The sequence below is a fragment of the Haliotis rufescens genome, unplaced genomic scaffold (assembly GCF_023055435.1).
Source record: "Haliotis rufescens isolate VD_foot unplaced genomic scaffold, xgHalRufe1.0.p SCAF_7, whole genome shotgun sequence".
Lineage (NCBI taxonomy): Eukaryota > Metazoa > Mollusca > Gastropoda > Lepetellida > Haliotidae > Haliotis > Haliotis rufescens.
In genome coordinates, this window is record NW_025964361.1 from 12,541,259 (window position 1) to 12,554,368 (window position 13,110).

Consider the following 13,110-nt stretch of genomic DNA (forward strand, 5'->3'; position numbering starts at 1 on the left):
CAACAAGATGCATGGGGTACAGGAGCCATTGTGTCCTCTCAGTCCAACAAGATGCATGGGGTACAGGGGCCGTTGTGCCCTCTCAGTCCAACAAGATGCATGGGGTACAGGGGGCGTTGTGTCCTCTCAGACCAACAAGATGCATGGGGTACAGGGGGCGTTGTGCCCTCTCAGACCAACAAGATGCATGGGGTACAGGGGGCCTATTCACACACAGAACTATCTGGTGACCACACTGAGGCAATCGCAATCAATAAATGGACAACGATTTAAGAAAAAGCAAAGTGATGTGTGAAGTGAAATGAGGTTTAAGGTATGCTGTTCTTATAGTGCTAGCCCACTTTACCATGTCACAGTTTAACATAATATCCCATCCGATGTATTATACTGACTTCAAGCTTGCTAGTCTTTCTTTTAGGCAGGGCAACAACAAGTGCAATTTTTCTTGTCATTTGGCATGTTCATAAAAGATCAAATTCCTTCAGAATGGCAAAAAAATAATCTGAATGTTCTTACCTTCAGTGTCTCTTCATATGCAGTGAGAGGTGATCTGATCGTGAAAATGCTCGGTCGCAGACTTGACATTTAAAGGGTTTGTCTCCTGTGTGTTTTCTGTAGTGCCTCGTCAACTCATCGGATCGGGCAAACCTCCAGGTACAGCCCTCCCAGTTACACACATACGGCTTCTCACCTGATGGAGAAAGACATGATATAGTTACACATTTGTCCAGAAAGACATGATATAGTTATACATTTGTCCAGAAAGACATGATATAGTTACACATTTGTCCAGAAAGACATGATATAGTTACACATTTGTCCAGAAAGACATGATATAGTTACACATTTGTCCAGAAAGACATGATATAGTTACACATTTGTCCAGAAAGACATGATATAGTTACACATTTGTCCAGAAAGACATGATATAGTTACACATTTGTCCAGAAAGACATGATATTGTTACACATTTGTCCAGAAAGACATGATATAGTTACACATTTGTCCAGAAAGACATGATATAGTTACACATTTGTCCAGAAAGAACATGGATGTCAACTGACAAATCAATATAGTGAAGACACAGTTAACATGGGTCTAAACTGCTATATTATTTTTGGGATGTCACCATATAATGTATGTTCTTTGTTCACGATACGATACGTATCACGATATGCTGCTACTTTGAGGGAATATTTACATTTCATAGGGCATACAAACTATGGAAAAGGCTTGAAACTTTATGAATGTCTGGTCTTATATTTGAAAATAAAAATGTGTCATTTCAATGAATACATTATTACAGATATAACTTGAGTCTCAACACAATTAGGAAAAAGACTAAAACATTTATTAAAATGTATGTAGCACCCATTGTCCCAACAAAGTCATTCAAATTGCTGTTTATAAATGGTCCATGTGTGAAACATCACAGGTTTAAAATATGAATAGATGCAGGTGAGTGTGTATTGCATATCGTATCGTCTGAGAAAACTGTTAATGCATTAATTGATATATTGGTGAATCGTGACATCCATTTTTTATTTCAATGCAAATCTTTGGCAGGGCTGATGCTAGTATTTTCATCAAGCAAATTACCAACAAAGGTACTAGCATCTGTACCAGCATGTGATGTTGATGAAGTGAATTTATAAATAACTTCATACATAAAATTTATCCTCAAAGCACTAAGTAAATTATGTAATTTATAAAATAAACATTATTTACAAGCAATAGGAGAATTTTAACAGATTTTAACAGACACTACAGCCTATAAAATGCCACCTAAAGAAAGAAGCATATTGTGTGAGGTTTTATTTTAAAAAAAGCCAGGGCATGACTCAGAGTTGGGTCTTCCCAGTGCACTGTAGGCTTTCTATCCATAGTCAGGGACTAATCCAATCCCTAATCAAGCCTTCACTAACATGACTGGTCATCAGGTTTAACACCACAGTGAACAGATTTCTAGTACCCATGAAGCTCGAGGTTATAACTTTAGTTACAAGAAAATGGCAAATATGCTGGCCACAAGAGGCGACAAATGGGATCGGGTGGTCAGGCTCACTGACTTGGTTGATTAATGTCATCATATCCCAAATGTATAGATCTATGATAACAATCTCAATCACTTTATTGTCTGGTCCAGGTTGAAATATTGCTGAGTGTGTGGCCTTAAACAAGAAACTACAAAGAACACTTCTAGTTGGAAAGGAAAGCCCAAGAAAGGCAGATTGCAGACCTTGACCACATTAAGCCTAAATCTAGTATTTGAATCCACCATAAACAGATCCTGGCATAACTAAGGGATGCAACTCTGCACAGTGAACTGGTTCAATGAGGTGTGGTGAAAATGAGTTTTATATAAACGTTGCATTCAAGATTATTGCACTTATATAGTGATGTGCATGCAAGTGTGTGTCTGGCTTGTTTGTACTAGTCCGGACTAATGCTGATTTTATAGTGTTAGCCCACTGAGATACCATGTTGCAGTTTAACATGAATAACCTACTCAGACAGAGTATATGGACTCCGAGCTGACCAGTCCTTGTTTTAGCCCCTTAATGCCGAGTGCCAGACAGGGTACCTTCTATTAACGTCTTTTGGAATGACGCAGGCGGGGATCGAACCCCAACCTTCCACTCTTTGGGCAGACGCTCTACCACTAGACCACGGAGGCGTTCACTAGAACAGTGGACTACCACGTTCCTACTTGGGGATTAAACTGTGAGGGATCCACAACATAGGGGCAGGGAGTAACTCAGTAAAATACAACAATATTCTGTTAACACTCTATGTAACTGTCACCACCGACATCAAGTTTAAATTTCATCCCAATTCAAGCTCTTAAAGTACATAGGGTGCGGTCAAATGAATACTTCCTTTGGGCCTATTTTGGGGGCTGTGTCAATGCAAGATCTGGATGCATTACAGAAATCATGACAAAGTTGAGGCAAATGTGAATAAATAAAAGCACCAGAATGTGACCCTACTTGAGTGAACACCAATCTTAACAACTACTTCACTCTTTTTCCTTTCAGCTGACAAAATCTTCACGAAAATGTTTCTCCCTCAGCTATATGCAGTGGAGATGAATGTGTAGGAAATGAAGACATGATTGAATGTTAAAATGGTAATTTGTACTTGTGGAGGCGTCAGAAGACTACACATATTCAGTGTCTGTTTGAGTCTAATATTTACTCAGTACACAGCAATACAGGCGGTGCTTAACTAGGGAAATTATAATTCAACAACCTTATCCCCTTAAGTGTTTAAACTACGCGCAATGAATCATGTTCGTTATAAAATGCTTTCAGTTGTGAATTTATTTCAACTGATTCATTTGGTAACTCGAATAAATAATCAATACTATTTGGGTTTAATAAGTTATCATGGTAAGAAGTATTTGAATACCACTAATAAATTATCAACATTTATTTTGTTTTATATAACACAAAAAAGGAATTTATCTGAACATACTGAATGCAAACTATGGTTTTCCTTTTTAAAACACTACTTGTAACTAATGCAAAGTTAAAAGCTAAAAATTGAATTCTTGAAAAAAGATATTTTGTTTACTGAAATTTTTATATAAGTACTACAATCAAAGAACTTCCATTCTTACAAACATGCATCAGAATCTTTGAAATTGGGCCTGTATGCACAAAGAACATCATCATAACCAGGGCTGGCTATCAATACAGACATAGAGATGGATAATCGTTAACTAAACAACAATCAATTGTCAATAAATATCGGAGAAATAACTTTGAGCAAATGTGAAAAAGCTCCAAGTTATAACAACATATTTCACGTCACTGGTGAGTGGTGACACATGTAGGTATGGAATACTCTGTGGACATGCAAGATATAACAAATCAATTGCTTTCCGTCGTTGGCAATGGACAATAACAAGTCTGCTTTGGTAAATTAAAACCTTATTTCAACACAATTGTTCCTGTAAGATATTATCAATGACACAATTTTCATATTGATAATCATTAATATTTCTTCCCATCGACAATAATTCTGATTATTGATCTTTTTAGCAAGCCCAATCACAGCTGTTGTAAATCTATGTCAAAGCCCAGGCCTGACAATAGTCTTAACTCTAAGATTGTTTTGTGCAAGTGGATGACTAATGTTTGGTGTGAGTTAGAGTATAGGGTCCTACATTGCAGCTGTCTACGTTACACAGACTGTTACTTGTTCTAGGCACCGAGTCCGACCCATGCAGAGTCATTGAGTTGTAGTATCACAGCTGGGACAACTGGTGTAGGAGTGACATGTGTAAATCACATGGTGTACAGGACTGTACCACCTGAATGGATGATACACCACGAGACAGAAGGTTAGGAGGTGTACATCCACAAAACTCCACACACTCAGCTATTGGCACGTCAATCCAAATTGGTCATCCAAAAATAGGACAATCATTAGCGGAGGGTCATTACTTTCAGTACATTAGTGCATCAAAAATCTGGGACATTTTCTTCATAGTCAAAAAACTTATTTAGGCCATAATTAATAAATTGTAAGACTTTCATCCCCGACCACTTCAAAAGACAAAAAGCTGCCTCATGTAATTTTATTCTTCCCAAGTCCCTACTGATGAAATTCACAGTATGTTGATTTCTTTCTTTACTTGATGACATACACCTGTCCATAGCCCACCATGACCAAGATGAGAAAAAACACCTTCTGCCAACCTTGAAAAAGTTGGATGAAAATCTAATAATTTATTGTGGCCTTCGACTCAATTTTGGACCAAGTGTTAATACCATGATGATACTGCTACATTTGCTCAGTGAACCAGTGCTGTAAGTATCTATTTGTCGGCGAATATTCCCAGGGCTAACTAGGTCCTCCAACCTCCTGTTTCTCTCCAACCAACTACTCCTTGTCAGGGAATACAACAGAAAAAAATTGAAATTCTGTCACTCTCTTCCCATCTAACGGAGTCTTCCTTTGACTGTTTGTATAACCAGTTAATAATTTACAAACTAACGTCAAAGCCTACAATTGAGTAGACAGCTGTCATTCTCACTGCAACTGCTGGGGGCGTAACAGCACACAACCATCGTTACACCTTGACATTCACAGTAGATGGCTGCACAAATACATTCAACAGATACAGGGGGACCAATTCAATACAGGTTTTTTCAAGACCGCCCCTGCATACTGGCATCATTGTTAACTTGGCTGAATACCCCCTTGAAGTTATATCACACACACCACTGCTATGTACATGGGTAAAGTTTCATCTCAAATGTGGACTTGGACTTGGACTAGGTCAATTCTCAAGTTGGATTTAAAGGATTCAAAACCTGCTTGTTGATAAACTACCCTAAAGTTATTGATGTGCACAACAATGTTTCAATAGCACATAAGTCACTAGTTACAAAACCTTATGCTATTTAGCTCTGAAAGGAGTATTGAGGGGCAGTAGGGTAGCCCAGGGGTTCAAGTGTTCACACTTCACACTGAAGGCCTGGGTTCAATTCCTCATATGGACACGATCTGTGAAGCCCCAACCATTACATTGTTGGAATATTGCTAAAGCAGCATACAACCCAAATCACTTGCTCACTTGAAGTCACACATTCATCACATATTATACACATTCAGAGTTCATAATGATTATTATTATTCAGTATTTCTCAGGTAACAAACAGAAGTCAGATATATAAGGACATCAACAGTAGGCCACAATCTTTGAATTATTGCATTTTGAATAAAGCGACTGATTGAGTAGGTTGAGTCTAACTCTGCTTTCAACAGTCTGTAACTTTTATCACAACGTGTCAGCTTGACGTGGGTGCAATGACAGGAATAATGCAGGTCTCAGACATGTACCAGTTTCCATGAAATCAATGAGCAATAGTGCCGGCAATCCAAGAATCACATTCAGGGTGAATCTGGGATCTGGACCACCATCATAGGATTCTTTACGGCTAAGGGAGAACTTTGCACAGTCTCTATGAAACCAGATCAGGAACATTGCAGACCATCCATGAAGATCCGGGTTAGAATTGATCTTCAGTATTCCATGCTAATCGTAAGAGGCAACTTAAGGGATTGGGTGGTCAGGCTCGCTGACTTCGTTCATGCAAGTCATTGTATGTCAAATGTGTTGATCGATGCACATGTTGTCAATCACTGGACAGTCTCGTCCAGACTTGATTATTTACAGACTGCCATCATATAACTGGAATACTGCTGAGTGCGGCGTTAAACAACAAACAGACACAGCAGACAATCCAACATGACCATTGACATTTTTTAGCAATTTGCTCTCCATGACAGTTGTCAGGTGCAAATTTGTCATCGAAATTATGAAATATCATCGTCGTTGCAAGTTGAACACACTATGATATCCCAGACAAACATAATTAAAACAATGTTGCTTACCTGTGTGTGTTCTTCGATGTGCTTTTAAGTGAGAGCTCTTTGTGTACACCTTCATACAGCCCTCGAAGTCACATCGATGGACTCTCCGTTTCTTCTGACTGTCTGCGTAAGGATCTGTCTTACCAACCATTGTCACCGGGTAGGAACTCTTTGGCCCACCATTTTCTAAATATTTGAATTGCCTGAAAAGAAAATTGAAGTTTAAACACTGCTTTTGAAATTGGAGCTTATATATACCCGGCCTGCCAAAGCAAAGATCTAACAGTGTTGAAAAACAAACGTGTATTCTATTTCACTGTTTTGCTGACCAAGAGACATCAGTAGATTTTACACAAAACAATTATTCGCTGGGTTTAGTACGAGTTGACAATGTATTCACAAAACGATGATTAAGCATCAACTGAATAGCATATTTTTATTTTCTGAATACATTGTCGACTCGTAATCAACTTGGCGAATAGCTGTAAAGTGCCAACTCTTTTTTTTGGCAGGCCTGAATAGTGAACAACTTACTAAATAAAACAGTAGCTCAGTCCCCTTAAGAACATTTGATCAATTGATATTCTGCTGCTGTCTTTGAAACAATACCATTTTTGTTGTGTTTTTATTGTTAATTGGCATTTTCCATTTCAGAAATACATCATATTTATACAATCAATTAGATATTATGCTTGCAAAACAAAATATTGCCAGGTAAATTTAATGTCACATCCACTATTTGATGAGCATGAAATAGACATAAACAAATAAGAACATTCACACACAATGAACAAATGTAGAAACTTTCTTATCAACTGCCAGCCATCTAACTGGTATTCAGTGAATGGTGTCAAACCAAAGCTGCACACGTTTTTCACATATTAGTTGCTGTCCTGTGACAAGGACGGATAAATCACTCATGTAATGTGTTATTTTCCTAACAAATGCCACAGCAAGACACAAATACTGCCTACCACACCTGCTTTCTTCTGTACTTGTTCACCTCATCGTTACTACACTGAACAAAATTACTTAGGAATTGGAAATGTTTTCTGTCTGTGCCTAAAGCTTTTGAGTCCACTCGCACGAACTTTGCTCTCAGCATTATTTCCAGCAAATTTCACTGTTATCATATGGCATTTATGAGCTGATCTTACTAAACCGAACAGAATTTGACTAGACTCAGGCTTCGGACAAGTCGCTAGTCTGAGACTGTTTTTTTTTTACTGAGGACTGAGCATACAATTCTAAAAAAATGTCTCCAAAAATAATTATGATTCCTTACTTTTTTTGTTCTGTATAGTTGTGTAGACACATACTATTTCTCAAATCGAAACGCTGAGAATTGTTATGATAAATCTAACTGTATTTTGAAGAGACTTCACATAGTTTCATATTTACTGGAATCAGAGTAGGAAAAACAGTATTAAAGCAAAACAATCTTCTCATAATTTATCATTCAGCTTGAATCAAATATTTATCAAAAACTTTCTTTAATAGGTCTGTGTAATTTCAAATTTAGCATATGCACACAGTGCTGGGCACACATAAACTTATTGTGAAAAAAGGAACATTAATTCACAGTGAGAGCATATCCGTAAATTGATGTTCACTCTCTCAATGATATGTATCACAAGATCTTTTTTTAATGTCTGGTACATCGAGTGATTTCAAATAGCAATTTATATCATGTGTTTATTGTTATACACTTGCCAAATACCAAGAGCGTGCATCTGAAGCATGCATCAGTGCGTATTTATTGAATGTGTAAACATTATGTTGTACCAGCATCTTGTTTTGTTCAATTCATGAACTTGATTCATACACTGGTGTTTCAAATTGCTTCTGAATTCAAAATTAACAATTATACAATGTATCGTGATTCGTATTGCAACAGGCCTTGTGTATCGTAAAATCCCTGTCTGACAGATGTGGTAAAAGTCAACTTTTCAGAGTTAAAACTACCTAAATATATACAAGCTTGGCTGGACTATCTTTTCATTTCCTCTTGCACATCCACTAACTATACTGATCTGAAGAACGACAGATTTGTCACTTACTCGGATGCCTCTTTTATCCTCCTCAGAGACAGAAGAGCTGCTGAGCCGATTTTATTGACAGATTCGACAGAGACATTCGGGTGATCTTCATCTGCAAGACAATTTAATCCCAGTTACACAAAAGACTTGGTTCCATACACTGGAAATGCTTCGCAAACATCTTACAACCATTTTGTACCATATTCAACCTAATAAACAGTCAACTGTCATAAGCACTCTCCATTCAGAATACAGCAAAATGACCCTCTCACATCCAGGACAGACTGGCTTCAAGCCTGCATGCATCAGCTATGGCCCTTATTATTTCAACTGGTTTGCAGTTTTCTGTCAATCCACTAAGGTTTGGTGATCAAAATAAAATTGAGAACGCAATTAACATGATTTAAAAAAACCCGTACAAACATACAAAAACAACAGGAAGTAAAGTCTTTTTACATGAAAAATCAAAGAGATAGGTTTTTTTTGTCTTTTACAAATATATTTTCCTTATGACATGAACAAAAACAGACTGGGCAAGAAAAAGAAAAGATACAAATTACGATTTCAAATTATAATTCTTTTCCACATTTGTGAAATTGAATATATTACACACAATAAAAGCCTAATAAATGCATCCAAACAGTGGCCCGAGAAATATAGCATGAGTGAGTGAGTGAGTTGGGTTAACGCCATTTTTAACAGTATTCCAGTTATATCACGGCGTGTCAGCTTAATGTGGTAGGAAAGCCTGAGGTGATGCAGGTCTCAGACGTTTACCACTTCGGTGAAACCCACGAGCACCGGTATGGTGCTGACAAACATAGAAACATAATCGGGGCGAACCGGGATTCGAACCCACAATCATAGGTTTCTGGCGTGGCCAAGTGACGTAATCTGCACAGCTAATCGTGGTTCCTTAGACGACAGGGCCACCCGTGCCCCAAAATAAAGCATTTAACATAATGACAGTATGATTGACTGAAGTGCACTTTCACACTGTTCTGTATATTCCTCAAAAGTAAGCACTCCGTATTCTTTCCAAATCGTCATTAAAATATCACACAAGACTTAGCAGGCCCCGTTTGACAATGCTGTCAACTCTCTAAGTACCCCCTTGCCACTTACCATGCGAAATATACAATAAAGAGGACATTCAAACCACACTGTTATTATATCTTTCCATACATCCTCGTATTTCCCTACACTGTATGTAATAAATGGTTATATACATGCACAAGGGACACACTTCCCTTCTATTTCAAATAATATAAGGGTCTTTTATCACATCTCTATCATAAATATCTTCAGATGAACTAATGCACATTTGTCAACTGCAAATTTCCAAAGGGAATAGTCCTAACAATAAATACAGTGTATATGTTCCATCTCGATCTTTTGTTCAGATCTTGGGATATTTGAAATGCAGAGTAGAGTCATGATCACTTAACCATGACAAGGAGTGGGGAAATCCTGGAGAACTGTTTGAAACCCACATATAAAAGTAGTTCCACATTTTGTATGCAACCAATTTGAGCAGTCATTTATTCAGTCCCACGGCTGTATTAGTTCAACCACAATGACCCTTTTCATCTATAGGTACTTACTTTCAAACTCAATTATGCTATTGTTACTTTAATATGCCATGACTGGATACAGATACATAAGATCTGTTAGAATCCGTAATGTTCTTGGTAAAACATATAACTTAAACTTGCATGTGACGTCTGACTTATGTTATGTTAAGGATAGTTATCTGACACTTTCAACCTTATCACTTTGTGGGGGAAAACATTTTCACCACAGTCAGGTATATGACATATATCTCCCAGCCAACACAGTCAGGTATATGACATGTATCTCCCAGCCATCACAGTCAGGTATATGACATATATCTCCCAGCCAACACAGTCAGGTATATGACATATATCTCCCAGCCAACACAGTCAGCTATATGACATATATCTCCCAGCCAACACAGTCAGGTATATGACATATATCTCCCAGCCAACACAGTAAGGTATATGACATATATCTCCCAGCCAACACAGTCAGGTATATGACATATATCTCCCAGCCATCACAGTCAGGTATATGACATATATCTCCCAGCCAACACAGTCAGCTATATGACATATATCTCCCAGCCATCACAGTCAGGTATATGACATATATCTCCCAGCCAACACAGTCAGCTATATGACATATATCTCCCAGCCAACACAGTCAGGTATATGACATATATCTCCCAGCCATCACAGTCAGGTATATGACATATATCTCCCAGCCATCACAGTCAGGTATATGACATATATCTCCAAGCCAACACAGTCAGGTATATGACATATATCTCCCAGCCAACACAGTCAGCTATATGACATATATCTCCCAGCTAACACAGTCAGGTATATGATCTTCCAACAAACAGTCAGGTATATGACATTTGTCTCCCAGCCGACACAGTTGGGTATATGACATATATATTCCAGTTGACACAGCCAGGTATATGATATATATCTCCCAGCCAACACAGCCAGGTATATGATATATATATCTCCAAGCCAACACAGCCAGGTATATGAAATATATCATCCCAGTTGACACAGCCTAGTATATGACACATATCATCCCACCTGACACAGCCATCATGAAGCCAGGGATCAAACCACCGATCACCCACCCTCCAGGCAGATTCTCTATCCACGGGACCAAGGAGGCAGTTCTCTAACTAAGTTTGTTATGACAACATTAAGATCATTGTGAAACAGGGCTCAGGTCTTGCGAATTTCATTTTCCATGTTTCACCATCCATTTTTTTGGCAAGTTTACCACAGAAAACAGCTGCCTGATAACACCTATGATGAAGGATGTATTGATGTACGGCAAAATATGGGGACAAATATATCAAAGTGAGTGAGTGAGTTGGGTTTAACACCGCTTTGAACAGTATTCCAGTTATTTCACGACATGTCAGCTTAACGTGGGAGGAAACTTTGGTGAAACCCACAAGCACAGGAATACTGTGGCAAACCTATAAACATAATCAGGGTGGAGCCAGGATTCAAACCCACAATGAGGATTCTGGTGTGCCCAAGGGCGACAACTCTGCACAGCGAACGGCAGTGCCTGAGATGACTAACTGTATGAAACAAACCTCTGTGTGTCATGCCTATATGAAGTGATGAAAAGGAAAGGTTTTCCTTGAATTTCACCACTTAACTTCTGTTTGAGTTTCGAATTGATAATAATTGCTAGTGCCCTGTCTACCAAATAAGATCATAACTTCCAACCAGTGACTGTACTAGGAAAACATTGTGGCTATATAAAAAAAAAATTCTAATTTATTAATGTGAATTCTATGTAGTCATTTTAATATCCAATGAAAATATATTTTTAAATTTAGCAGTTTTACATAAAAAACAATTTGCATTTACGACATAAATTTAATAATATCTTTGAAACTTTAATAACATACCTCAGTAGTGGTCAGTAGTGATTCTCGTGAGTGTATCTAGTTTAATGCCACGTTGAACAGTATTTCAGATATGTGACAATGTCAGATTATTATGACAAAGCTTTTGAAACTAGACTATGGGCCACATAAACTTAAATAAACTTAAATAAAATGAAACCAAATTACACTGTCTTGCCACAACAACCTGCCTTTCACAATTCTCTAAAAATCAATCATCATGAAAAAATATGAAAAAAAATAATCAAGGGAAGTCAATTTATACCTCACAAAAATTTCAATTAAGGGAAAAGAAAAGTTTTTGTTTGTGTTTCAAAAATCAAATCAAAACAGTCTTTCCAGGAGGACAAACAGTTGGAGGTGTTTACACTGCCCAAAATAAAGATGTTTTGCTTGGACATGTTGAAAATCTTAGTCCCAATTCGAGTAAATATGTCAGGCAATTGTTGTCAACTTATTTCAACAAGACCCTCCACTGTGAACATGCAGTCACATGCTGAACAAGCCTGAACCTAGTTCTAGATCCCTGTTCGTTGGTTCGTTCGTTGGTTCGTTTATTTGTTCGTTTGTTGTTCATTCATTCATTCATTCATTCATTCATTCATGAGTGAGTGAGTGAGTGAGTGAGTTTGATTTTACGCCGCTTTTAGCAATATTCCAGCAATATCACGGCGGGGGACACCAGAAATGGGCTTCACACATTGTACCCATGTCGGGAATCGAACCTGGGTCTTCGGCGTGACGAGCGAACGCTTTAACCATTAGGCGACCCGACCGCCCCTAATTCATTCATGAGTGAGTGAGCATGTTGCATGAGGCTGCTATCATTGATATCATGCTACATCATGGTGGCCTGTAAATAATCTAGGCCAGGCAGTTAAAACCAGTGGTTGATAACATGAGCAACAACGAATATGCAGGAGTATGAAGACATACAATCATGAAGAGCATACAAGTCAACCACCTACTCCCTATCATTGATCACATACATCTGATATTATATTTTTATTCAATGAGGCATCATATAGTCCAGGTATGGAAGACATGATCCTCCACACATTCTGTACTAGCCACACCCCAATAACTCCCAGACCAATCTGTATGTAATCCTTAAAAGTGCCTCTTTTGAAGACCAAAATTGTCCTTGACAATCTGTATTTTCCTGTGTCTAATGCAGATTATTTATACAAAACAATGTGGACAAGCTAGAATGGG

General features: G+C 38.0%; 1 protein-coding gene across 2 annotated transcripts in view; it reads right to left on the bottom strand.

Moving 5' to 3' along the window:
* The window catches only part of LOC124141900 (zinc finger protein mnm-2-like), a 69,102-nt gene that overhangs the window by 8,715 nt on the left and 47,277 nt on the right, over window positions 1–13,110 (bottom strand). For both annotated transcript variants that reach the window (XM_046510093.2, XM_046510094.2), the window contains 3 exons: window positions 8,448–8,538; window positions 6,409–6,590; window positions 517–691 (listed from right to left, as the gene is read on the bottom strand). In XM_046510093.2, coding sequence (XP_046366049.1) covers window positions 519–691; window positions 6,409–6,590; window positions 8,448–8,538 — 446 coding nt within the window. In that variant the 3' untranslated portion in view covers window positions 517–518. The remainder of the gene's footprint in view (window positions 1–516; window positions 692–6,408; window positions 6,591–8,447; window positions 8,539–13,110) is intronic.